General features: G+C 48.8%; 1 protein-coding gene and 1 long non-coding RNA gene across 4 annotated transcripts in view; one reads left to right on the top strand and one right to left on the bottom strand.

Moving 5' to 3' along the window:
- The window catches only part of LOC308579017 (carboxyl-terminal PDZ ligand of neuronal nitric oxide synthase protein-like), a 49,587-nt gene extending 32,007 nt beyond the window's left edge, over positions 1-17,580 (top strand). For all 3 annotated transcript variants that reach the window (XM_081179755.1, XM_081179756.1, XM_081179757.1), the window contains 9 exons: positions 299-391; positions 1,349-1,407; positions 2,570-2,678; positions 2,799-2,940; positions 6,091-6,242; positions 8,895-9,062; positions 9,829-9,994; positions 11,218-11,563; positions 12,871-17,580. In XM_081179755.1, the coding sequence (XP_081035881.1) occupies positions 299-391; positions 1,349-1,407; positions 2,570-2,678; positions 2,799-2,940; positions 6,091-6,242; positions 8,895-9,062; positions 9,829-9,994; positions 11,218-11,563; positions 12,871-13,318 (1,683 nt within the window). In that variant the 3' untranslated portion in view covers positions 13,319-17,580. The remainder of the gene's footprint in view (positions 1-298; positions 392-1,348; positions 1,408-2,569; positions 2,679-2,798; positions 2,941-6,090; positions 6,243-8,894; positions 9,063-9,828; positions 9,995-11,217; positions 11,564-12,870) is intronic.
- LOC308579117 overlaps positions 1-27,903 on the bottom strand; it is a 522,075-nt gene that overhangs the window by 470,498 nt on the left and 23,674 nt on the right. The gene's annotated exons all lie outside the window — the stretch shown is intronic.

Below are 27,903 nucleotides of genomic sequence, written 5' to 3'. Positions count from 1 at the left end.
ATAAAAAAAAGCCCAGCACATACAGTTGAGGGGGGGGGGCTTTGCAGTCTGCAAATAACAAAAATTGGGCAACGCAGCAGGAGGCTTTGGGTGCAAACGGTTGCATTTACAAATTGACCAGCATGAAATCTAGAGGTGGAAATTGGATAGGTATTTTTATCCACTCGCCATGTGACAGGGCTGCTTTCATGACCTTTCCCCCCACCCACTGCAAAGGTGTGGTGTTCTAAGCCTTGGGGCCAAGCTGGACGGCAACTGGCCGCCCTAATTCATCTCTCCGCCCTCTTCCTTCCCACAGTATGAATTTAAGGCCAAGAACATCAAAAAGAAGAAGGTTAACATCATCATCTCGGTGGATGGAGTGAAAGTGATCTTGCGCAAGAAGCAGAAGGTGAGGAGTGGGGCCTAGACGAGTCATGCTGGAGAGCTGGGAGGGGGCAGAGAAAGGGCCCCCACCCTCTCAACCTGCAAAAAATGATCAAGGGGGTGGAGGGCAAACTCCCTTAGCAACATTTGAGACTTATTGGTTTGGAAAGAAGGGGAGGGGAGAATGTGAAAGTGTTGGAAATCATTGATTGCGAAAAATTGGGAAAGTGGTATTATACCGGCAAAAACAGAGTGGCTTGCCAAATTATTGGAGTATTACAATATATCCAAAACAATGGGAGAAATTGGAAGGATCTCAAAAGAGAAGATAGACGGACTGGAAGGTGTTTAAAGGATACTTGCAAAACCATATTGAAAAATCAGAACTCCTATTAGAATAAACAAGTTCCGTTTTAAATACTGAAATACTAAATAAGATGGGTAACAATGTGTAATAGAAAAAGAAGTATGAAATTAGGTTAAAGGTGTGTGAAAGAAAGTAATAGAAGTGGAAGGAAATTGCAACTTGTGGAAGTCTGACACAAAGGTGGGGTAAGGGGTGGATGGTGATGGGGAAAGGAATGATCTGTGGGATTGAGTGTAGGTATGTTTGAACATTTTAAAGGATTGTATGAAATGTATTTTTGTATGCTTGTATAATCGCAATATGTGTGTATTAATGCTGAATTATTTTAATAATAAAAACTTTTCAAATAAATAAATAAAGGAAATCATGCATGAGGTTGAAGAAGTAGATGGACCTTTCATTTCCCTCTCTACTAATTCTAGAAACTAATGGGGTCCTCCAGTGATGCTGAGTGCTGGGAGATTCAGGACAGACGAAATAAAGTACACAGTTAGACTGCGGAACTCATGTCCACAGGAGGCAGAGATGGCCACCGACTTAGATTGCATTAAAAGGGCGCTAGGCAAATTCATGGAGGAGGAGAGGGCTATACTAATTATTTGTTCCTGTCTGCAGAGAAAGGAGTGGGCCTGGGATGAGGGCAAGATGGTGGTCATGCACGACCCGGTTTACAGGTACGTTGCTGCGGATTCTCCCTACTTGCATGCAAGGATCCAGAGCGGCTCCAAAGGTGTAATATAGCATCAAGTCATTCAAATATTCCCTTTGCAAACAAATAAGATTTATAAAAATAAATGGTGTTATCCACCTGTGAGTTCCATTGTTTTTGGGAATGGTTCTGTGTATTCTTAAAGGAACCAGACTTTCATATATACTGGTGGCAGTGAGTGGCCATGTGCCTTAATAACTGTGATAAATAAAAACACAACATATATGCAAAGCTGCCCTATTATTCCACATTGCCCAGAGATGACATGGAGCCAGATTGACCCCTGGCCCTTTGGTGGGCTAAAAGGTGGCCACTAGTGGCTCAGCTCCCTTCAGTTGCCCCACTGCCCATTGGGCGTATATTGGTCCTGCTGTCCTCAGTAGGGAGTGCCAACCCGGCCTCTGTTCCAGTTGGTCTCTGCAGTGCCAGCTGGTGTCTCTGTCTGTGCTGGTGCAAATTCCTGGGGTTCCCCTGCTGACCCACCCAGGCAGTCCCTGACAGCTGTCCTCTGCACTACCCGATTGGCTATGCTGCTAATTTGGTCCAGGTGGCTCAATCCCCTAAGCTGGTAATTGCTTCCACCTCACTGGAGCAAATCTGAAGGACAATCTGCCCAGCATTCCTGGGAAACAAGGGAAGGGTTTGGCACAGTGCAAGGCAACTCCCTTGGGACGCAAGTGGCGCTGTGGGTTAAACCCAGATCCTTGGGCTTGCCGATCAAAAGGTCGGCGGTTCGAATCCCCGCGACGGGGTGAGCTCCCGTAGCTCGGTCCCTGCTCCTGCCAACCTAGCAGTTTGAAAGCACGTCAAAGTGCAAGTAGATCAATAGGTACCGCTCCAGCGGGAAGGTAAACGGCGTTTCTGTGTGCTGCTCTGGTTCGCCAGAAGCGGCTTAGTCATGCTGGCCACATGACCTGGAAGCTGTACGCTGGCTCCCTCGGCCAGTAAAGTGAGATGAGCGCCGCAACCCCAGAGTCGGCCACGACTGGATCTAATGGTCAGGGGTCCCTTTACCTTAAGGCAACTCCCAAGCTATGCTGTTACCATTCCCCTGTGCCCAGGACTTTGGAGACGCCTTTTCCTCCTGGTTCACTTTGCGGACCTCCTCTCTCCTCTCCTCTCCTCAGGATCTTCTACGTCTCTCATGATTCCCAGGACCTGAAGATATTCAGCTACATCGCCAGGGACGGCGCAAACAACTCTTTCCGGTGCAACGTCTTCAAATCCAAGAAGAAGGTGGGCTGGCTTGGGCGGGGGGCCCTTTGCGATGGGACCTCCTCCTTCCCCACCACTGCTGCTGCCTTTAACTCCCCCCGTCTCTCCTCGTGCTAAGGTGGGCCTTCTCTCTCCCCACAGACGCAGGCCATGCGGGTGGTTCGGACAGTGGGCCAGGCCTTCGAGGTCTGTCACAAGCTGAGCCTCCAACATGCCCTGCAGAACGCTGATGGCCAGGCGGATGGAGCCAGCAACAACTCCGCGGATGACCCCCAGGTGGAAGGTGAGGGGTCTGGGTCAGATCTGCGTGGGCATTTCAAAAGGGTCCGGGGTTGGGGCTTGGTTTCTTAATATTTAAATTTAAAATACCTGCCTGGTGGTAGCCTTTCTCCCCAGAAGGAGGAGGATAAACACTGACTGGTTTTTGAAGCGTCAGGAGGCATCCACAAGAAGATGAGAGGATGGATTCCTCCACCCCAGCAAATTGGTGTTTGCTTGTTTATTTAAATAACTATTACTTCTTTCTTATTCCATAAATTTTATATACGGCTAGATGTTAGGGAGCATGGAATCATAGAACTGTAGTATTGGAAAGGATGCACTGGCTCCCGGTGGAGTACAGGATCAGATTTAAGGTGCTGGTTTTGACCTTTAAAGCCCTTCACGGCCTAGGACCCTCGTACCTATGGGACCGCCTCTCCCGGTATGCCCCACGGAGAGCCTCAAGGTCCATAAATAACAACACCCTAGTGGTCCCGGGCCCTAAGGAAGTTAGATTGGCTTCAACCAGAGCCAGGGCCTTTTCAACACTGGCCCCAGCCTGGTGGAACGCTCTGCCTCATGAGACCAGGGCCCTGCAGGATCTGATTTCTTTCAGCAGAGCCTTTAAGACAGAGTTGTTCCACCTGGCCTTCGGCTTGGAATCAACTTGATCCCCTTCCCCTCTTTCCTTTTTTGTTTCTCCTCCTCTGATGGAACTCCTATTTGGGGACTTCCCTGGCTTTTTTCTGGCCCATGTAGGACCAGTCTGGATAGTTGGCCTTGGTGAAGACTTGACGTTTTCATCTCCCAAAAAGTTTTTGACTTGAGTTTCTACTGAAATGAGGCTGCATTTTAATGTTGTACTTAATCTTGCTTTTAAGTTGTATTTTAATCAGTTGTTTTTATACCTGGTGTTAGCCGCCCTGAGCCCAGTCTTGGCTGAGGAGGGCGGGTGTAAATAAAATTTATTATTATTATTATTATCATTAAGGATCATCCAGTCCAAAACCGGCCCCCAATGCAGGAATCTCAGCCAAAGCACCCATGACCGATGGCCATCCAGCCTCTGCTTCGAGAGCCCAGCTCCTCTTGAGGGAGACCATTTCACTGTCAAATTGTTCTTACTGTCAGAGAGTTCTTCCTGGCATTTAGTTGCAAATCCTCAAAGCGCCTTCTTTCTTGCATTGATGTCCCACCTTTTTCTCAAGGAGCTGAAGGTGGCAAAGTACATTGTTCTCCCCACTCCTCATTCAGATCCTCAGAACACCCCTGCAAGGTAGTTTAGGCTGAGAGTCAGTCGTTGGCCCCCAAGGTCACACTGAGTGAACTTCTTGGCCATTGGGGGTGGGTGGGGGGAAGAGAGATTTGGACCCTGGTCTCTCATGTCCATCCTGACCATCTAACACATTAATCTAATCGTGTTTTTAAAAAATCCAAAGCTATGTACAAGAGGTGGTTCTTCTTCTTCTTGTTGTTGTTTTTTAAATAACCGCACGTAGAACAGGAACATACAATAAATGATACGGACGTTGTCAGCTCCAGGAAACTTGCAAGAATATTGGTACTTCAAGACCTGGACCATTGCATTAATGGGAAAAGATAAGAAAATATACCTGAACCTTAAAAGGGTAAAGGTAAAGGGACCCCTGACCATTGGGTCCAGTCGTGGCCGACTCTGGGGTTGCGCTGCTCATCTCGCTTTATCGGCCGAGGGAGCCGGTGTACAGCTTCCGGGTCATGTGGCCAGCATGACAAAGCCGCTTATGGCGAACCAGAACAGTGCACCGAAACGCCGTTTACCTTCCCGCCAGAGCACTACCTATTTATCTACTTGCACTTTGATGTGCTTTCAAACTGCTAGGTTGGCAGGAGCAGGGACTGAGCAATGGGAGCTCACCCAGTCACAGGATTCGAACCACCGACCTTCTGACTGGCAAGTCCTAGGCTCTGTGGTTTAACCCACAGAGCCACCCGTGTCCCTGAACCTTACACCACCCAAAAATGAAGGACAACTTTGTAAATTATGCTTGGCATCCATTTATCAAATGTACTAAAAATAAAAGGGACCTCATTGGCAGCTGCCCTCTTCTCAGTGGAGTTCTCTGGGAAAACATTATTGGATAATAAGCAGTGCTGTTTTTGGAATGCTACCAACTCCCTCCTCGTTTCCGTCCTTTCTTTCCTCCCCCTCCCCACTTTCTTCCTTGGGATCATTTCTCTCACCGTTGCTATTGCTTTCCATGCATTAGGAAATGAAAATAAAAACAAATGTGGGCCGGGGGGGGGAATGATATCAATTCTGATATAGTACAGTTCTGTTGTTTTATCAAGTTTCTGCTGGACGTGGCTGGGCTCAGCCCTGTGGGAAGTTTTGTCTGAATTGACAGAAAGCCTTCATTTGGTGCTGAATCCCCAGTAAGAGTCAGCAATGTCTAGGCAACACGATGACCATGTACATACACAATAGACAATCTTTATAGAATTCCTTCAAACCATAAGAAGTACAAAATGAAATCTTTAGTCTCAAAGTCTCTGAAAAATCTTTAAATGAATCGAGGTACCAGACTTTGTACGATGAAAGACAAGCTGTGAAGCTTTGTGTATTCAGCAAATATGATGTCCAACACTGAACAGTGATTCCGGATATTGACTACTGTTTCGTAGAATTCTTCGTCAGTGTGGTGAGTGGATATAGAATTGCTTCATAAACCCATCTTATTTCGAATGAATGTATGTAAATGCTGTGGAACAGTGCTCATGTAATAATGTAGTCACATTATTGACTACATTATTACATGAGCACTGTTCCACAGCATTTGATATTTTCATTTACACACATTGACTACTTCTTATGGTTTGAAGGAATTCTGTAAAGATTGTCTATCACGTATGTACATGGTCATCGTGTTGCCTAGACATTGCTGACGTTCTCCTTGCAACACAGAAGCTCCAGTAAGGTCAACACCTGTCTAAATGTGCCTGGAAGCGGGAAGCACCATGTTGCCAACTCTTGGCTGAGTTGATAAAGGAGTTCCTGCATGAAGTTGAAATCGGGGGCCACCTTCAAGGCAACGCTCTCCCAGGTTGCAATGCAGCCCCCCCTGCAAGATGGGCTCTCTCGCCCTTGGGAGAGTGACCCCCCTCCGCTCTCTGTTGTTGTGGCACTTCCAAGGTTTCCAGCTGGCTGGGGCAGCAATGGCTGACGAAGAAAATGGCCCAGAGGGGGCATTTGCACCTGACTTTGGAAGCTGCGAGCTGCGCTTGGCCGCACCCAACCTAGGGGTCCCACAATCTGGGATAATCCTGAAGGACAGGAGCAGCCAGGTAAGAGCCCAGTGCAATGTTTTTTCTCCATCCAATGAGGCACAGAAGAGCATGAACAGGTACCTCCACTTTGCAACTGTGTTCTGCCATCTCAGCCACCCTCAAAGTAGATTAGGCTGAGAAAGAGTGGCTGGACCAAGCTGGCCATGCTCCACTTTATGCTAGAAAAATGCGACCTGTGCTGCTGGTGCAAGTAGTGCAACTCATGCAACAGGTTGGCAATTAATATACACAGAATAATTACACATACCGTATTTTTCGCTCTATAAGATGCACTTTTCTCCTCCTAAAAAGTAAAGGGAAATGTGTGTGCATCTTATGGGGCGAATGCAGGCTGCGCAGCTCTCGCTGAAGCAAGAAGATCCCTCTTGCTCTCCTGGCTTCAGGGATAGCCACACAAAGCCTCTTGAACAAAGAGGGAGCACGCCTCCTTCTTCGCTTAGGAGGCTTTGCGTTGCTTTCTTGTTTCTTGTTTTCCTCCTCTAAAAACTAGGTGCGTCTTATAGAGTGAAAAATACGGTACTTTATCAACCTTCATACAAAACATTAAACACAGCCACAAAGACTTGCGAACTACCCAGCCTATAATGTCTGGTTTCAATAGATTTTTCAAATGCTTAACTCAGTCTTTTAGATAAGTTCATGAAGATATCAACAAAAGGTAAGTTTGGTGATATTCACAATACCGAGAGATGCTAGTAGAGTTGTAGAGAGAGGGTCCTGGCATTTTGCACCTGTTTCGCCCTGGCAGTCCAAGTAATCAAAGGCCACTGTTCACTCCCGATGGGGCCCTTTAACTGGGGCTTGCAGGTAGCACACTCCCAAGGTAGTTTTCCGGGCTTCTTCAGTGGTCTAATCTCAAAGTATTGATACGTATACTGATATTCAATCTTATAGAGAATAAGATTGGTTTAAGCTTAAGAGACTTTGAGATTAGACTACTGAAGAAACTGCGCAAGCACAGAAGTGTTCTGCGCTCTTTACGCATGCACAGAAGCATTCTGCACGCTTCGCACATGTGCAGAAGTGCTGTATCACTCCGCACTTGTGCAGAAGTGCCGCTCTAGTTGCGGACTTTTTGGGGTGCGAACGGCACCCCGGAACGGTTTGTGTCCGCAGCTAGAGGTACCACTGTAAATAGGTTCAGCTGGATTTTGGATAAATGTGCAATTGCTACTGTTATGAGTTTTATAGTGTTGCTGTCGTCCTTAGTGGGCCGTGCAAACTGCTACTCTGAATAATGCTATTTGTAGGGTAATGCAGTCATGGCAGGGGTGAAACTAGGCTTTATTTCACCCAGGTCAAAGACCCCCGTTTGGCATACACACACATTTGCGTACACACATACCCAGGCTGGGAGCTTCAGTGGCACCCCTCTGGGGGCTTCACCTGGGGCAAAAACCCATCTAGCCTTTCCCCCTCTTAGCTACAGCACTGGGTGTACTAAGGATGAGTTTATGGAACCAAGGGAGGGGTGGTCCCAAAATGTTTGGGGAGCACTGATTTAAGGTGTCTGTGAAGTCAAGATGATTAGCCCCTAGCCCACACTTTCTCAGTGAGACAGAAGCCAGACGTGGGGGCACCACTCCTGCCCTCCACCTCTACAAACATTTGGGGCTAGGGGCCAAACCTAGAGAAGAGATGGGATTTTATTTTTAAAATCTATACAAGGTGGGGTTTTGTTTTTTTCATTTGTTCATAGAAGTTCAAACTGTAACAATAAGCACATTATGTTCTTATTGTCAGCAAGGGGTTCCCCATTTGTGGAATGCTCTCCCTAGGGTGCCTTCATTATAGACCTTTAGGCATCAGGTGAAATGTCCCTTGAGAGCCAGTGTGGTGTAGTGGTTCAGAGCGGTAGTCTCGTAATCTGGGGAACTGGGTTCGCGTCTCCGCTCCTCCACATGCAGCTGCTGGGTGACCTTGGGCCAGTCACACTTCTCTGAAGTCTCTCAGCCCCACCCACCTCACAGAGTGTTTGTTGTGGGGGAGGAAGGGAAAAGGAGAATGTTAGCTGCTTTGAGACTCCTTCGGGTAGTGATAAAGCGGGATATCAAGTCCAAACTCTTCTTCCCTCTTCAACCAGGCCTTGGGCTGGTTAACATTCCATGTCCTTTTAAGTGGGGGAGGGGGTGGGGTTATTGGTCTGTTTCGTTCTTATTCCTATTATGTATTTCATATTTTTAATCTTGTGATTTTTTTGCTGCGAGCTGTCCTGAGATCCTTGGAAGAAGGGCTGTATACAAGCTACATAAATAAACAATCTGTTTTGTGCAAACAATAATTGCATAAATTCACAAAAATCAGGGATAATTTGTTGTCTCGGGTAATGGCTACTACCGAAACAGGAGTGCTGGTTGTCAGGAGCTCGTCCTACACTTGAGTACACTCCTCTTCCTTTTGTTCAGCACTTTTTATCTAATCTTTTGACAACCGTTCACAATAATCAGCAGAACTACTCCAGGGAGAGAGAGCAAAGTATTTTTAAAAAGGCTTCGCGTCGTGACATTCTGCAAGAAATATGTGGAGGAGCTGCAAATCGCTTGGGCAGCCAGCGGTTCTCTTTGTGTGGCACGAATATGTGTTGTAGAAGGGAAGGTGTGGAGGGGGTTCCTGATTGTCCCCTCCTTTTCGCCGCATGCTGGATTCCAGGAAAATGAGACCGGGTCGCTCCGCCCTTCCACCGCACAGCCGCTGGGCAGCCCTGCAAGCCCCAGCTCCTCCGCCTCAGTGACCCCACTGGCCTCCCAGCACTGCCTCCAGCTCCTCCAGCACCAGCTCCTCCAGCAGCAGCAGCAGACGCAGGTGGCTGCAGCTCAGGTAACTATGCCCCTACCTGTCTGGCAACCACCTGACTGCACTTTCTTTGACGCAGTTTTCAGCAGGTCACCACCCACCTCATTCCCCAATCCTCTTCTGCATTACTGTGGGGTATGTGTGTGTGTGTGTGTGTGTGAGAGAGAGAGAGCCACTAACTTGCCCTAAATTGCCCCATATAGGATGTTGTTGTTGTTTTACATCCTGGCTTTTCGCCAGGTGACTCACAAATTAAAACAATTCAGGTAAAAAGCTAAAATCATGCAAAATGCAAATAGTTAAAAAGTAATTAAACTCTCAGTGGAATAAAAGCAGTGCAGAAGAATGGGTTTTAGAAGCTTGCAACAGCATGTAAGTGCTTGTGTGTGTGTGTGTGTGTGTGTGTGTGTGTGTGTATGCATATATGCATATATTTATAATATGCTAAAGGGGATAAATATTTTAGATGGCTCGAAAGGGAAGGAAACCAAAACCAACGCGCCTCTGACAAATCCACTGTGGAGGAGAACTTTGTTGATAGCTGTCACAATGCCTAGTTGGAAACTCTGTGTTCAGAGTTTCTCTGAACTGGAGGCAAAAGCAGCAGAGAATGGCTGTCGTCTGCCTGCGTATGGGTTGCCCAATGTCACCTCTAGCTGACCACCATTAGAAGCAGAGAGTCGGGCTCAAGGGATGCATTGGCCTGATCCAGCAGGGCCCCTGGTGGCTTCACTCAGCCCTCTCAGCTCATGAGACCCTCTCATCGTGTCCCCACCCCACCTCCCGGCAGGTGCAGCTACTGAAAGACCAGCTGTCAGCCGAAACCACAGCCCGGGTTGAAGCTCAGGTCCGTGTCCGGCAGCTCCTGATGACCAACCGCGACCTCCTCCAGCACGTCTCCTTGCTAGTGAGGCAGCTCAAGGAACTAGAGATCAAGGTGCATCTACGACATCCAGGTGAGTGACCGGACTAGTCTGGAGGGGGCGTGTCTCCATGGAGGGTCACTCAAGGGCCTCTCTCTGGTGCCCAGTGATGTACTTGATCCTCCCTCTCTCTGCATTATCCTCCTAACAACCCTGCCAGGTAGGTTAGGCTCAGTAAAATTAAAACGGTTTGTAAAGTAAGTTTGCATGAAACACCAGAAGGTACCCAATTATTGCCATTGTATAATTACTATAAAATTGTTGTACAACCTTAGAAAGTTGTATAGTCTAAGAGAGATGGTGGCTGTGCAGGGCATGGCTGCGACTGCCATGACGGGACCCCGAGCTTCTGAATTTGCCACAGCACTACTGCAATGCAGTGCAGAATTAGAGCAACGGGTGTGCTCAGTGGCTGGTGTGGCTTTGCGAGGTCTATCAAATAAATGGCTTTATATCCTGATGGATGGGATGCGGGTGGCGCTGTGGGTTAAACCACAGAGCCTAGGACTTGCTGATCAGAAGGTCGGCGGTTCGAATCCCCACTACGGGGTGAGTTGTGCAGGAGTTCCTGGAAGCTGTATGCCGGCTCCCTTGGCCAGTAAAGCGAGATGAGCGCCACAACCCCAGAGTCGGTTACGACTGGACCTAGTGGTCAGGGATCCCCTTACCCTTTACCTTTATCCTGATGAATAGATGGAGCCTCCAGGCGCAGAGATAGTCTGCCACGGAATACCAGATAAAGGTAAAGGGACCCCTGACCATTAGGTCCAGTCGTCGGTGCTCATCTCACTTTACTGGCCTAGGAAGCTGGCGTACAGCTTCCGGGTCATGTGGCCAGCATGACTAAGCTGCTTCTGGCGAACCAGAGCAGTGCACAGAAACACCGTTTACCTTCCCGCCGGAGCGGTACCTATTTATCTACTTGCACTTTGACGTGCTTTCGAACTGCTAGGTTGGCAGGAGCAGGGACTGAGCAATGGGAGCTCACCCCGTCGCGGGGATTCGAACCGGTGACCTTCTGATCGGCAAGACCTAGGCTCTGTGGTTTAACCCACAGCGCCACCTGGGTCCCTTCGAATACCAGCTACTGGGGGCATAAAACAGGGCCAGGGAGGGCTATTGGCCTGCACCCACAGCTTGGGGGCTTCCCAGGAGCCTCTGTGGGAAGCCTTTTGTCTCAGACAACATGCACAGACGCTCCATCCTTGTGTTGTTACCTATCTACCATTCGCCCCCCCCCCCCACCTTGCTTTTAGTTGACCGTTCGCTGCAGAATCTGACGCTGGCTCAGTCGCTCTCCCTCAACTTGAAGAACCACTACAGCCTTGAAATCAACCTGCCATCCACCTCGACACCAGCCAGCGTCCTGGGTAGCCCTGTGGCACAGATGGGCAGCACTTGCGAGTCTTACCTGAACCTGTCCAACCTGGAGAAGGGAAGCCAGCTGAGCCACTGGGCAGAGAGAGAGGAGCACCTGGCAGTCCTGGAGGGGCCAGACGGCCTTCGCAGCGTGGAGGGGTCTGAGGCCGCAGACTGTGCGGTGCTGGGAAGAACCGGCCGGCAGAAGAGCAGCAACCTGGGCACTCCGGCACAGGAGGAGAGGTAGGGAAGTCTTGGCGTAGTGTTGCTCATGATCAACCCACGTCTGGGCCCACACAAGGCAAATCACACAGCTTGGTTCTTAGCACTGTGTGGTGGGAAAGGGGGGTGGGCAGATTTTTGCAGTTTTGCAGCTGTTCTGCCAGCGCCAATGACACTGTCACACCCATTGGTCTGCTCTCATAGAATCAGAACTGGAGGTATCTCCAAGGTCATCTACAAGTGAAACTCGAAAAATTAGAATATCATGGAAAAGCTCATTTCTTTCAGTAATTCAACTTAAAAGGTGAAACTAATATATGAGATCGACTTATGACATGCAAAGCGAGATCTGCTTCTACTTCTCAGAGGTCCAAACTTGCTCGATTTGCAATCCTTGTTTTGCTGATTTCCTTGAATATTCTAATTTTCTGAGATAGTTAATTTGGGGTTTTCATCAGCTGTACACCATGATCATCACAATGATAACAAATCAAGGCTTGACATATCTCGCTTTGCATGTCATGAGTCCATCTCATGCAGTGGTACCTTAGGTTAAGTATTTAATTCGTTCCGGAGGTCCGTTCTTAACCTGAAATACCACTTTAGCTAATGGGGCCTCCCGCTGCCGCCGGAGCACAATTTCTGTTCTCATCCTGAAACAAAGTTCTTAACCCGAGGTAATATTTCTGGGTTAGCGGAGTCTGCAACCTGAAGCGTATGTAACCTGAAACATATGTAACCTGAGGTACCACTGTATATTAGTTTCACCTTTGAAGTTGAATTTGTGAAAGAAAGGAACTTTTCCACTATATTCTAATTTTTTGAGTTTCACATGTAGTCCCAACCCCCTGCAATGCACAGAAACATCCAACTTCTGATTAAAACCCTCCAGTCACCTTCAGAGGAAGTCCATTCTACTGTTGAATGGCTCTTACCCTCACAAAGTTCTTCCTAATATTGGATTGGAATCTCCTTTCCTGCAATTTGAATCTGCTGGTTTTGGGTCCCTCCAGAGCAGCAGAAAACAAGCTTGTTCCATCTTCTGTGGGACAAGCTTGTTCCATCTTCTGTGGGACAGCCCTTAATTGATATTTAAAGGCAGCTATCGTATCCCAGTCTCCTCCTCTCCAGGCTAAACATCCCAAGCTCTGCCAACCATTCGCTCCATAAGACGCACACACATTTCCCCTTACTTTTTAGGAGGGAAAAAGTGAGTCTTATAGAGCCAAAAATACGGTACTTCTCTGCCGAACATCAGGGCAGTGTGCAAAGTCACGAGAAGCCTTTGAAAGCCACCCAAAGCCACCCATCCCTTCTCCGTTTGACAGGTTGCAGCCCCTCATCCCCAAGCTGAACCCACCCCCTCCAACCCTGAGGAGGAGGTCAAGCAAAACCACCTCGCCCAGCCTAGAAGCAGAGACGGACGCCACAGCAGCAGCCACCAGCACCACCACCTCTGGGCCCGGCCACAGCGCCTCCACGCTCACCAGCATCACCATCTTCTCCCTGGCCAGCTTGGAGTCTGAGCCCAGGACGCTGGGAAGAGGTCACACTTGCGGCCGTGCCGAAAACCAGGAGCGGGCTGGGGAGGGTGGACAGGCACCCCCGGCAAAAGGGGCCTTGGGGCGACCCGAGAAAGGCCCCTCTAGGGATCTGGATGGCAGCTTGTCTCTCCGGCGTCCTTTCCTCTCCTCGGCCGGCAATGAAACCTGTTTGCGCATCAGTCTTTCGGAGGACGAGCTGGACACATCAGGGGCCTGCGTTGCTCGTGCATAAACCATGCACTTGGGGAGCAGGCTATTAGCTTGCACTGGTTGCCAGGCACAGATTGGGGGGTTAGAGGTGGCTTGTAGGGTGTTGCGGCGCCAGAGGGGAGTCTCTGAAATGGCCACCAGTGGAGGCTGGCAGTTCCGTAAGAGCAAAGTGGGAGACTTTGAGCCAGAAGCCGTGTGGTCTCCAAAAGAAGCGAGCTGGGAGGGTCTCCTGCCTTTGTCTTCCACACAAGCAGAGGTCCTCAACAGACACCAGGAAATGACCAGAAGCCTTGACAAACTGGCTGACCTGGCATGGAGGAACACCTAAGGACCTCGTGTCACCCAGGGTACAAGCACCAGTAAACAACCAGGCGCAAGGTCCTCAGTCTCTGTGCCCCAGGGAAAGAGCTCAGCGCGACTGGCTGAAATCTAGACTGTGTGCCACAGATTGTCCCCCCAGCCAAGAAAAGTTGCTTGCAGTTTTTGGGGGGCAAAAGAGGTAGGGAGAGGGAGGTCGTGGGTGGCCTGTAGCATTCGGCGTTGTGAGGCAAGGTTAGCACCTGAGCAGGGTGGGTGGTGGTTATCCCAATGGTCACTTCCAGAAGTCTCCACTGGAATGAGAGGGTTGCACACAGGTGATATTAGTCCAGTATTTTGAAGTCACTTGATAGTAGAAGCCCAGCCCCCTTCCTGGTCGAGAAGGTCAAGAAGCCCCATCTTGGACGCACCTGTAGGAACCAGTGCAAGGGCATCTTGACTGCCAATTCCAGACCAGGCGTCGGCTATTAGGCCAGAGAGGGGCTGCGGTGGTGCCTTCCAAAGACCTTACCTCTAACCTACAGGGGGGGGGGATGCTGAAGGTGCAGGAAGTTTGCACCTGAATGAAGGAGAGCCACCCTTCAGATTCCCCCCCCCCAATTTCCCCCACCTGCAGACCATCCCTTCCTTCAGCAGGAGTTTAGTGGCACAGGTGCTCCTTTCGGTTTTATTTTATTCTGAGGCTGGAGAAATTAAGCATATTGGTGTTTCCTACATCCTGAGGTAGTTATTATCATTTCTGTTTTCCTATTCCTTCTCAGTAATGGCACCCACCCTGCGGAATGCCCTCCCATCAGATGTCAGTGAAATAAACAGCTATCTGACTTTTAGAAGACACCTGATGGCAGCCCTGTTTAGGGAAGTTTTTAATGTCTGATGTTTTATTACTTTATTATTATTAATAATAATAATCTGGTTGGGAGCCGTCCAGAGTGTCTGGGGAAACCCAGCCAGATGGGTGGGGTATAAATAATAAATTATTATTAAAATTGGTGAAATCCAAACAGTTTTGTTCTGAGTTGGAGACACAAGAGTGAGAGAGTGCAGAAAGCAAATTCCAGGGCATGCCTGAGTGGTGGACAACAAAGTTTTACTCCGAGTAGACCCATCCCCAGAGGGTCTCACTGTTGGCAACTTGTTCTGCCACGCATCATATTGCATGCTCACAGGGGCGTTGAAGGAGATTCCCCCCCCCCAGGCCATCTGTGCAAAGTAAAACACTGGAATTGGGGACCAGGCTGGTTTCTCCAAAAGGGAAAAATAGAGAGGGCCCTTGCCTGTACATTTTACCTCATCCATCAGGTTCTGTGAATGCTGCAAACCTAGTCTTCCTTTTGAAGCGAAAGCTGGAAATTGGGGGTTGTGGGTCATCCAGAGGAGGGGGCACAGCTGTCTCCTCCCCTCAGTGGATGCTCAGAAGGGTGGAAATGGGTTGTTTTTGTTTCAGAAACAAAGCTCATCATCCATGCAAGAGAGGATGGAAACTGTAATGTTTGGTGACAGAGAGAGCGAGAGTGGAGGAGGACCAGGAGGAGGTTGCTGAAAGGATGCGTTTGAGAAGAGAGAGAGTTAAATTTGGGGCCAGGTGGGAATGCAGTCAGGGGAACTGGTCAGCAAGCCAGTTGCAAGAGGTGGGCTCAGGAGGAGTCGGGAGGCCTGAATGCTCAGGGGGGGTGTCATGATGCCAGAGGCGCCATTAGATGGATCAGCCACTGAAGCCTGCCCCAGGTGAGCACGTGTCATGGGAGCGAGTGTGAAGCACGTCAGCCAAGCAAGCTCAAGTGGTGGTGGGGAGGCGGCTTTCACCATGTCAGGGGCATTTCCCCACCACCCCCAAACTTTCAGGACCCTCAGAGCTGCCACCCACTAGTGAACAAAGGCACCCCCAGTTTGTGGTTCTCACTGCTTTGCACAAGGGCCTTGCAGGTTGGTTCACACAGGCAGAGGAGCCGTATTTCGAAAGGGATCTGAAAAGGAAAGGAATTGGTGATGTGGATGGAGCGCCTTGTGGGCTTTTATCCCAGGGTGCCTTTAAAAGGTGTGTCCCATAGCTGGGGGGGGACCCAGAGGGGAGGGGTATGTAGTGTACCTCCTTTGGGGGCCAATGCACAGTTAAATGAGGCAGGTTAGGAATGTGTTTAGAAGGTTGATTTGGGGTGAAGGGATGTATTGTTGGTAGCAATTCAGGGGAGAGAGAGAGAGGAAGAGAAAGACAATGGCCATCTATGTCTGGGTTGCCTAGCAACCCTCTGCACAGGTAGAACAGACCCCCGCAGAGGCCAAGTAGCCTAGGGTGGTCACCAGAGCAGGGCACCACTGGAATTTGTGGCCGTTGCCTGTCAACTACCACTAAACAAGTCCTCAAGGGGCAAGTTCAAAGGGCAATTAGAGTTCCTGACCACCCTGGTTGGAGGGTGGGAATGCTCTTGTGTACATTTTTTTCGCACATGCAGAAATCTTGGCAGCACAGAGATTTTAACACTTGCTTGTCAACGCATGTGCTGATCAGGCTGCTTTCAAAAAGGCACAGCTGTTTAGCCAGTTGAGTATTCAGCAGGGTGGCAGGGTGAGAATCCTGCCTCCTGCAGGTAAAGGTAAAGGGACCCCTGACCATTAGGTCCAGTCGTGACCGACTCTGGGGTTGCGGCACTCATCTCGCTTTATTGGCCGAGGGAGCTGGCGTACAGCTTCCGGGTCATGTGGCCAGCATGACTAAGCCGCTTCTGGCGAACCAGAGCAGCACACGGAAACGTCACTTACCTTCCCGCCGGAGCAGTACCTATTTATCTACTTGCACTGGTTTGCTTTCAAACTGCTAGGTTGGCAGGAGCAGGGACCGAGCAACGGGAGCTCACCCCATCGCGGGGATTCGAGCCGCCGACCTTCTGATCGGCAAGCCCTAGGCTCTGTGGTTTAACCCACAGCGCCACCCGCGTTCCTCCTGCAGGTAGATGTACTAAAAAAATCAAGGCATGACGAGTGAGCACCCAGGCAAGTCACTGCACGTGCAGAACAGCTTCAGTTGGCCGGTTCCGTGTGTTTGGAAGGGAAATGTCGCTTTTCATGTGTTTGTGTGTGCCCTTAACAATCGATGGGACCACGTGTGTGTTCCATACTTGGATATTTCTGGCCATGTGCAATGTGCTGAGTTAGAATCCGCTGCAAGGCAGGCTGAAGTTCCACTGATGGTGCTGATTTCTTTTACCACAGTGTTGCATAGTGGGAAACTAAACAGCTGACACGCAGGCACCTCAGCGAGGTGTGAGAAGAGGAAGGTGTCCATATCTTGCTTTCTTTTATCATCTATAGGAGCCTCTGAGCCAAAAGCCAGAGAGTTTCACATTCTCTCAAAGCTATTTCCAAGTTAGCACAGAGAATGGAAACCCAGTGGTTAAAAAAACAGCAACAACCACCTGTTTGAAATAATCAGGATTTTTGCAAAATGCAAGACTCTCTTTTGGAACCTGGGAGCTGTAGTCCAGGACATCTGGAGGCTACCAGGTTAAGAAAGACTAATGTAGGATGTATCTTATAGTCTCCTCCCCACAAAACGTTTGTTCTTTACGGCTTACATTTCCCAGTTCATACTGGAATCCTCGCTTCATTCAAACAGCCAAGCTTCACTTGAAATAAAAATCTCTGGAACAACCTGCAGGGGAGGTTGCAGAAGCATGTGCAGAGTGCCGGAGCTGCCAGCTTGAATGATCTGCCACAGTTTTCTTGCCAGGGCCAAAATGTTGGGCCAGAGGTTTGAGTCAGGGGCTTTTCTGTGGGTGGGGGGACAGAAATTGTGTCATAATTAAAAACCTACTTGAGAGCAGAGGAGTGGAGGGTTGTTTTAATTCCAAGTGTTATCCTGTAAATTGTTGTTGAAGACTTCGAGAGAGAGAGAAAGTTTGAATTTATTGTGTAAAGAGTTCAATGTTGTTGGGACCATGAGTATAATTACAGATTTCTTTCTCCTTACAGTTTGTCAGCGTGTTCTTTCTGGTGCCGTGAGGGGGGGGGAAGAGGTGGTTTTTGCCTGTTTTCCACCTATTTCACACAGACGGATTCGTCAGCTTAACAAAGCCATTGACATTTAAGTTTTCTCTCTTGTGGGGGTAGAAGGGGGGTCATTTGGTTCCTGATGCATTAATTTCTCAAAAAACAAAACAAAACCCATGTTCTGTCATTCATCCAGTGCACCCCCCCCCATCATAAAATCCAGTTGGAGTGTTTCTTCATCTCCCCTATTTTTTTATTTATTACATATATGCCCTATCTTTTCCCTTCAGGGAGCTCAAGGTGGCAGACATGGTTCTCCCCCCTCAATTAATCTTCACGACAACGCTGTGATGAAAGACAGTGACTGGCCCTCAAGGTCAACCAAGTGGGCTACATGGCCGAGGCGAGATTTGAACCCTGGTCCCCCAGACCCTATGCCACTAAACCAGAACAGAGTTACATGATTGTATGGACAAAAGAGTCTCGGGTCTGGTTCCCAAAAAGCTGTTCCAGAGGCTGAACATCAGCTCAAAACACTTTTTAAAAATGATTTCATGAAGAATATTCTAGGAGGGATACTGAAAATACATTAATCCAGCCTCATGCCACAGGTTCAGCAGTACTGGGGGGCTTTAAAAAGTCTTCTTTTAGAAAATGGTGCAAGTCAAAGATAAGTACACTTCAAAAAAGCAAGCCTTCCTTGATTTGGTACATTTTTTCTCTCTAGCATCTAGAAAATTATTATTATTATTATTATTATTATTATTATTATTATTATTATTATTATTATTATTATTTATATCCCGCCCTCCCCAGCTGAAGAGCGGCTAACAACAGTAAAAATAACACAGTTTGCATAAAATCACAATTAATTAAAATACATTCTAAAATCAATTCAGAATAAAATTAGTGGCAACGATTGGGCTAGAGTTCTATGAGGATTACAGAAGGAGGGGGTCAGACTGTGCCTTGGCCAAAGGCCTGGTGGAACAGCTCTGTCTTGCAGGCTCTGCGGAAAGATGTCAAGTCATCCAGGGCCCCAGTCTCTTGTGACAGAGCATTCCACCAGATTGGGGCCACAGCCGAAAAAGCCCTGGCTCTGGTTGAGGCCAGTCTAACCTCCCTGTGGCCCAGGACCTCCAAGATATTATTTGCGGACCCTAAGTTCCTCCGTGGGGAATACCAAGAGAGGCGGTCCCGTAATATGAGGGTCCTAGGTCGTATAGGGCTTTAAAGGTTAAAACCAGCACCTTAAACCTGACTCTATACTCCACCGGGAGCCAGTGCAGCTGGAAAAGCACTGGATGAATGTGATCCCGTGGAGAGGACCCCGTAAGGAGTCTTGCCGTGGCATTCTGCACCCACTGGAGTTTCTGGGTCAGTCTCAAGGGCAGCCCCACATAGAGCGAGTTACAATGTGTGAGAGTGCAGCCACCTTCCTCATTCTGCACTTGGCAGTATTCATTTGTTTATAGAATCGTATCTCCCACTTTGTTCTCCAAGGAGCTCAAGGTGACATGTGCATGGTTCTTCCCCCTCTTACAACAACCCTGTGAGTTAGGTTCGGCTGAGGTGCAGTGACAAGGCCACACCCAGGAGGCTCCATGGCTAAGTGGTGGATTAGAACTCTCGCCTCCCAGATCCTAGTCCAACGCCCTTAACCATTACGCCATGCTGGCTCTGTAGTCCAGATCTGGAGGGGCACCAGGTTGCTGGCGGATGTGTGCCTCTGCCTTCTTCAGGGCCTCCGGATTAACTCTTGCCCACAATCTCTGCCCCGCAATCACTAGGATTTCTGATGGAAGTTCAACACGCTGTGGCATGCCTGCGCAGCGCAGGCCTATCGTGCCCTCTGGTGGCCATAATTAATTTAACATTGGCACCTGTGTTACACTCCTGCCTTGCTCACTTTTAAGCTGGGGCATACCTACAGGTTGGATAGGTTCGCCCCCGCCAAGGGCGCAGGCCTGGGGTGTGTGCAAAAGTCACCTCTCTCCATTCTGGCTTGCAGTGACTAGAAGCATACCTTCTCTTCTGCCGTTCTGGGCAGCCAACATCTTGCCAAGGGCACAAGGGAGTCTAGGTATGTTAAGTATAATCAGTTTAATGGACACAGAAATGAAAATCTATGTGTATTAATGAAGGTTTAAAATGGAAAATGGCTAAAGGTATTTTGCAGAAGTTTTAACACAGGGATTTTCCATGGGGCAGTGGAAGACAGGAGTGCCTGGCATGTTCTGGTCCATGGGGTCACGAAGAGTCGGACACGACTAAACAACTAAACAACAACATATTAAAGCCAAGGAGAGCACTCTGAGCTCTTGCTGAGTTGATAATTAACTAAATGGTTGCTGATCTCTAGTAGCTACACGTGAGTGTTGTAACCTTAGATCATGTGATGAAGGTATTGGGTTGCCAATCCCCATTTTGAAGGGAGTAGCCTTTGAGCCGGTCTCCCAAACTCCATGGAGTGAGGATGAAAATGAAGCCCTCCTTAGGGGAAACAGCCTAAGGCCAATGGAGGCAGGAAAGCAGGCTGTAATAGGAAGAACTCTCTGCTTCTAGGTCTCTTTGGAATATTTCATATTCTTTAAGATGCTGAGCCTGTGCTGGACAGCACAATACATTGTATGGATATTTTTGATGTTTTAATTATGCTGTGAAGAAAGTACTAGTAAAATTTGAATAATATATTTATGGATCTTGGCAATGTTTCATTTCTAAAAGGAGTCAGTTTTCATACATCTATCTAGTCACTTCAAACTGCACAATACCGATATCTGCAATAATAATGTTCTCTGTTCTTAAGGCCAGCTGAATGACCCACTTCTGTTTGTGATCTGCCAACAGAGTGAGTTGAGTTGGCCTGAACTCTTGAAGACTGGTCCCTTTGCTTGCAATGGAGAACACTGTGACCATTTCCTAAAATTGCAGCTCTCCCAAGGGTAAGGCAGGATCTCTTCCCTGCTTCTTCCTTCAGTGCCCATAGTCACTGCACTGTTTCATGGGAGAGGATCCTGGAGTTACTGTATGCAAAGAGCCTCCCAGAATTACAGAGGGGTTTATCATGCTCAGTGTTTCTTGCAGGTTTTTGAAAGGGACTTTCCCCCCAGCCCATCTTGGAGACACCAGGGATCAAACTTGGCACTGTCTTCTTGCAAAGTGCCTTGCCACTGAGTTACGGAAAATCGTGCAACTGGATCTGGGCAGATCTGCATTAAAATGCCCCATGCCTCTTCCTGCAAACCCTGGAAGATTCCTTGCACCATTAAAAATGTAGAGAGTGCAGTTATTGAGGGGGTGGGGTGTCACAAGGCCAAAGTAGACTACTGAGGGGGCTTGGCAAATAGAGGCAAAGGAAGCAGAGGGAGGGAGAGGAGCCGGTAGCCTTCCAGAAGCTGCTGAACTACAACCCACTGGAGGTTTTTAAACAGAGACTGGATGACCATCTGTCAGGGATTCTTTAGGTTTGATTCCTGCTTTGCAGGGGGTTGGACTAGATGACCCCTAGGGCCCTCCCAACTCTACACTTCTGTGATTCTAAGAACTCCCTGACAGGAACTGGGGGCCAAGCATATGCAGGGCCACAGGCTCCCAATCTCTTCTTTTGTTATTTCAGAGCAGGGTTGTATCCAGTGCTAGCCCTATACCAGGCAGACCCATTGAAATAATAATAATAATAATAATAATAATAATAATAATAATAATAATAATAATAATAATAATAATAATAATTTATTTATATCCCACCCATCTGGCTGGGTTTCCCCAGCCACTCTGGGCGGCTCCCAACAAAGTATTAAAATACAGTGGTCTGTTAAACATTAAAAGCTTTCCTGAACAGGGCTGCCTTCAGATGTTTTCTAAAAGTCTGGTAGTTGTTTTTCTCTTTAACATCTGGTGGGAGGGCGTTCCACAGGGCGGGTGCCACTACCGAGAAGGCCCTCTGCCTGGTTCCCTGTAACTTGGCTTCTCGCAATGAGGGAACCGCCAGAAGGCCTTCAGCGCTGGACCTCAGTGTCTGGGTTGAACAATGGGGGAGGAGACGCTCCTTCTGGTATACTGGACCGAGGCCGTTTAGGGCTTTAAAGGTCAACACCAACACTTTGAATTGTGCTCGGAAACGTACTGGGAGCCAATGTAGATCTTTCAAGATCAGTATTATGTGGTCTCAGCGGCCGCTCCCAGTCACCAGTCTAGCTGCCACATTCTGGATTAGTTGTAGTTTCCGGGTCACCTTCAAAGGTAGCCCCATGTAGAGCGCATTGCAGTAGTCTAAGCGGGAGATAACTAGAGCATGCACCACTCTGGCAAGACAATCTGTGGGCAGGTAGGGTCTCAGCCTGCGTACCAGATGGAGCTGATAAATAGCTGCCTTGGACACAGAATTGACCTGTGCCTCCATGGACAGCTGTGAGTCCAAAATGACTCCCAGGATGCGCACCTGGTCTTTCAGGGGCACAGTTACCCCATTCAGGACCAGGGAGTCCTCCACACCTGCCCGCCACCTGTCCCCCCAAAAGAGTACTTCTGTCTTGTCAGGATTCAACCTCAATCTGTTAGCCGCCATCCATCCTCCAACTGCCTCCAGACACTCACACAGGACCTTCACCGCTTCTGATTTGAAAGAGAGGTAGAGCTGGGTATCAACCGCATACCGATGAACACCCAACCAAAACCCCCTAATGAACTCTCCCAGCGGCTGCATGTAGATGTTGAAAAGCATGGGGGAGAGGACAAAACCCTAAGGCACCCCACAAGTGAGAGCCCAGGGGTCTGAACACTCACCCCCCACCACTTTCTGAACACGGCCCAGGAGGAAGGAGCGGAAGCATTGTATAACAGTGCCCCCAGCTCCCAGCCCCTCAAGACGGTCCAGAAGGATGTTATGGTCGATGGTATCAAAACCCTCTGAGAGGTACAGCAGAACTAGGAAACAGCTCTCACCTTTGTCCCTAGCCCGCTGGAGATCATCAACCAGTGCGACCAGTTTCAGTCCCATGGTGAGGCCTGAATCCCGATTGGAAGGGATCCAAATGGTCCAGGCGTGCTTGGAGTTGTTCAGCAACCACCTGCTCAATCACCTTGCCCAAGAATGGAAGATTTGAGACTGAGAGATAGTTGGCCATATTGGCCGGGTCTAGAGATGTTTTTTTTAAGAAGTGGTTTAATGACCGCCTCTTTCAGCAGGTCTGGGAAGGCTCTCTCATAGAGAGAAGCATTCACCACCCCCTGAAGCCCATCGCCCAGCCCTTCCCGGCTAGCTTTTATCAGCCAGGATGGGCAAGGATCAAGGAGACAGGTGGCTGGTTTCATGCGTCCAAGCAGCCTGTCCACATTCTCGGAGGTAAGAGATTGGAATTGATCCCATGCAACTTTAAATGGGCATAGGTAACTTAGACCCATTAATTTAAATGAGTCTGCTCTGGGAAAAACATGGTTGTGAACTGTTGTGATCAAGACCACGTTTGCACAATTACACAGAAAAAACAGGAAGCTGAAAGATATTTTTGCCATGAGTTCTTGTGTTACAGTTTTATGTGTGTGCATGCAATTTGGCAAAGCAAGAGCCCTTTATGGGCACTACTGTGTTCTAGGTTCCTGGGGTTCTTTTGGCTAATCATTGTACAGAAAGAGAGAGAGAGAGAGAGAGAGAGAGAGAGAGAGAATCATAGAATTGTAGAGCTGGAAGGGACCACGAGGGTCATCTAGTCCAACCCCCTGCAATGCAGGAATCTTTTGCCCAGCGTGGGGCTCAAACTTATAACCCTAAGATTAAGAGTCTCATGCTCAATCAACTGAGCTGTCCCAGGTGTTACAGAATTGGGGATTCAGCCTGGGTGGTGCTGGTGGCTCACTTCCAGACCTGTGATTCTATATCAAGGAAGCTTAGAATCTAGTAGAAGATCAGATAAGTTTCTTTGTTAAGGCTGGCCAGTTAAGTACAATCCTCTACATGCCCAAAGAGGTTCCCATCATGATAAGTGAGTGGGCTTTCCCTCACCTTATGGGAGAACAACAGGCCCGTGAGGGAGGTGAGAAATGTTTTGGCTGATACTGGAACCTGAGGAGACAGGCATGTCTTGCTCTGTGCTGAACCCCAAAGCTGTGACTTGGGGTCTCTCTGAAAACCTAATGGAGAAGCAAGGTCTGCTAGGGTGAAACCGCCCCCCCCCCCAGCCAAGCCTATGCCTGGGTTGTATAGATATGTAAATATAACAATATATCCTAAAGGTACTTCTGTCTCCATTGACCATACTCAAAGTAAGCAGAGGAACCCCTGGAGGTTTTCCACTTAAAGATTGGTGTGCATGCGACAGTACTATGATCACCTGTTTGGGCTGCCTCTGTGTCCTCAAGGGCCATATTTTGATTATACATATTGTGGTTTTATATCTTGATTTTGTTCTGTGAACCGCACTGAGACCTCCGGGTATAGGGCAGTATATAAATTCAATCAATCAATCAATCAATCAATACTCAGAGATGGATGGGCATGCCAGGGTTATAGACTGGTTGCACACAGACACATGCTTTGAATGTAGTGATGCTGCTGGGGACAACACAGTCCTGGTATTCCGAACCTTTCCCTGCTGGTGTAAAGGGGGAAAACTTGCTATGCAAAAGCTGTTTCCAAGCCCACAAGGATGACTCCCCAACTGCAACGTCCTTCCCACTGAAATTCTGCTTGCCTTCAATGCACCAAACAGCGGTTTAGTGGGATGCAGGGAGGTCAAATCAGCAAAATTTGGCAGCAAGGAAGGGGATGTCGTTAGCTTGGACATCTGCAGCAGGCTTCACAGGAGGTCTGTGAGGGCCAGCTGTGACCTGTGCAAATCCACACTCGCACCTTGACATGAACCTGTGCCACATACTTTATGGAATCTAGACAATGGCATCTCCAGAATTCATGCGGACCACAGCGTGGAGATAACACAGGAACTTGTGAACATCCAATGCAGCGAACAGTGGAAGATTAAGTACAGATAAAATGAAGTACTTCTTCATGCTGTGCATAGGTTCTTATCTTCTTATGGGATCTCCAGAATTCACACAGACCAAAAGTCCACTTCCATGCCAATATTTTGGCACTCTCAAGCCCACTGATTTCTTCTAAGCAGGATCAGAACCCAATTCCTCTTTACTTGACAAGTGCCTCTGTCTGGAATGAGTTACTTTTTTATGCAGCTTGCAAATATTTGATTCCTTGCCTCCACTGAATGGGCCAGCATACAAGGTGGGGTCAAAAGGGATCCTAAATATACCCCCCACCCTTCAAAGATTTGGTTCACATTCTTGCAGGGGACAGGTGCCCCCCTTGCTTTGTGATACAACCAGCCAACCCCTTTAGCTAACATTTTCAGAAGGACAGAGACAGACATGATTGGGCTAAAATTGTGGGGAGTCAGACTTGAGGCTCCTGGGTTCATTAAAGGCCTACACACAAACACGCAACCTGGCTAGCCAATATCCATCTAATACTGTAGTGCAGTGTTTCCCAAACGTTTTTGGGCAACGGCACACCTGTTTACTGAAAAAAAATCTCGCGGCACACCACCATTAAAGCCCCGCCCCGTGACGTTAGCGCGCAGCGTCACGCCGGGAGGGACGCACAAAAGTGAAAGTTTTTCCCCTCCCCCTTGCCGGGGAACCTCCAAGCTTTGGGCAGGCAGGCAGGCAGAGCTGGGAAGGGGGTTTCCAGGGGACACGGCAGCTCCTCGAAAGGCTTCTCTCAGCTGCGCTCAATCCTCCTCGGAGAGGATTTCCCCTCCAGTCCCATGCCTTCGTTTGGGGCATCGCTCCGGCTGCTCCCTCTCCCGCCGCGCAGGAGCGATGCCTCTCTCTGGCTCTCCCTCCGCGCAGGCTGAGGGAGGGAGGGAGGTGCGCGTGTGACCCGTCTCTGCTGGGAGACCAAACCCAGCGAGGCAGAGTCGCGCGGAGGCGCCCAGGCAGCGCTGCCGGCTGCGAGGAGGAGCGCCAGGCAGCAGCAGGAGGCGCGGCCTCTCCTTGCCGCCGCCGCCGCCCCGCCTCTCGCCGCCCGACTCGCCCGCCTCCCTCCAGGCATCTCGCGGCACACCAGCCGATGTCTCACGGCACACTCGTGTGCCGCGGAACACCGGTTGGGAAACACTGCTGTAGTGAACATTGAGAATTTTTCAGATCACTCCATAATCAGACCAGAAGAGGGCAGCCCTGCTCTAATTTATCCGGCACATGGCAGGCACAATATATTGAGATCACCGTTTTTTTAGCACACCAGTGTCTTGGAGCCCTTGTTCTTTGAAGCAAGTTCCACCGTTCCAAATCTGCACTGCTTGGAGGACTTTATTTTATCTGTCCCAAATCTTCTGACCTGGGCATTAGAGGCACTGTAGTTCTGTGAAGGAGGTGAACGTTCCCCAAGCATTTTCACCACTTTCTAAATCAGGTGAGACAAACCACAGTTTAGGAAAGATGTTGACAAGCTGGAAGGTGTGCAGAGGAGGGCAACTAGGATGATCATGAGTCTGGAAGCCAAGCCTGATGAGGAGCTGTTGAAGGAGCTGGGTATGTGTAGACTGGAAAAGACGAGACTGAGAGGAGAGATGACAGCCATCTTCCAATATCTGAAGGGTTGTCACATGGAGGATGGAACTAGCTTGTTTTCTCCTGCTGGTGGAGGGTAGGACTTGAACCCATGGCTTCAAGTTAAAAGAAAGGAGATTCCAACTAAACATCAAGAAGAGTTTTCTGACAGTAAGGGTTGTACGACAGGGCATGGACTCTCTTGGGAAGTTGTGGACTTGCCTTCATTGGAGGTTTTAAAGCAGAGGTTGGATGGCCACCTGTCATGGGTGGTTTAGCTGTGTTTCCTGCATTGCAGGGGGTTGGACTAGATGACCCCTGAGGTCCCTTCCAACTCTACAATTCAATGATTCTATATGCTGCCTCATATTGGGATTCAGTCTACTTACCCATCTAAGCCAGCCATGCCTCCTCTGGCTGGCACCAGCTCTCCAAGGGCTCAGGCAGAGAGGGGTCTTCCTCATCACATCTGTGATGTAATCCTTTTAAGTGGACTGGGGATTTAACCTTGAACCTTCTGCATACAGAACAAGTGAGCTGCCCCCACCCCATTCCCAGATGGAGCCATAGCCAGCATCCCAATTGCTGCTGTGTGTATATGGTCCCGAGTTATGTCAGTCTCAGGGTAAAAAAGCAGAACAAAAGTTTTTTGTCATCCCCCCCCCCGGCCACATGTTAGCCTTGTATAAGGTGGTCCAAAGAGATGCCGTTCCCAACAATGCAGGGGGGGGGGGTTGGTGAGAGAAATCTGATGTGGTTTACACTTTAAACCAAACTTATAAAATTTGCACTTTCCTAAAACAACATGAGGGACATAGGTGGCACTGTGGGTTAAAACCACAGAGCCTAGGACTTGCCGATCAGAAGGTCGGCGGTTTGAATCCCCGCGACGGGGTGAGCTCCCGTTGCTCGGTCCCTGCTCCTGCCAACCTAGTAGTTCGAAAGCACATCAAAGTGCAAGTAGATCAATAGGTAGCACTCCAGCGGGAAGGTAAGCGGCATTTCCGTGCACTGTTCTGGTTCGCCAGAAGCAGCTTAGTCATGCTGGCCACATAACCCGGAAGCTGTCTGCAGACAAATGCCGGCTCCCTCAGCCTAAAGAGTGAGATGAGCGCCACAACCCCAGAGTCGGCCACGACTGGACCTAACAGTCAGCGGTACCTTTACCTAAAACAACATGAGACCCAAAACCCGGTTGTCCTTTGGAATTCTCACTCATTTGAATTTTGTGATGCAATTTTCCAACCAAACAACTTTTAGGTGGGGAGATGAACAACATTAAGCGAAATTGTGCATAAAAATGAATACATCAGTGAAGGTAACATGCAGAAATGCATTCCATTAGAAGAAATTGCTTGTGTGTGTGTGTGTGTGTGGGGAAACTCACATTTGTCAAGACTGTGAACCAAAATGTTGTAACCAGGAGAAATTCACACAAAAATGTTGGATTTTTCTGAGGACTTGTTTTATTTAAGGAAAATCACAAAATGCTGCACAAACGCAAAGAGCCACTGAGTTTAAGATTGGAAAATGAGAAGCAGAGAGAGCTGTAATTGACAGAACCTTCCATCCCTCAATGGCAAACGGGCAGGGAGGGATCTCTGCACTATTCAAAGCAAGGTTGCTGGCACTTGCTGCTGCTGGATAAACAAGCCTTGTGAGGAACAGTGGAGAAAGTTGGGTGTGTTCAGCCTGGAGAAAGGGAACCTGAGAGATGATGTGAGAGCCATCTTCAAA

This window comes from Podarcis bocagei, assembly GCF_964188305.1.
Source record: "Podarcis bocagei genome assembly, chromosome: Z".
NCBI classification, from domain to species: Eukaryota; Metazoa; Chordata; class Lepidosauria; order Squamata; family Lacertidae; genus Podarcis; species Podarcis bocagei.
This window is presented reverse-complemented; position numbering and strand designations above follow the sequence as displayed.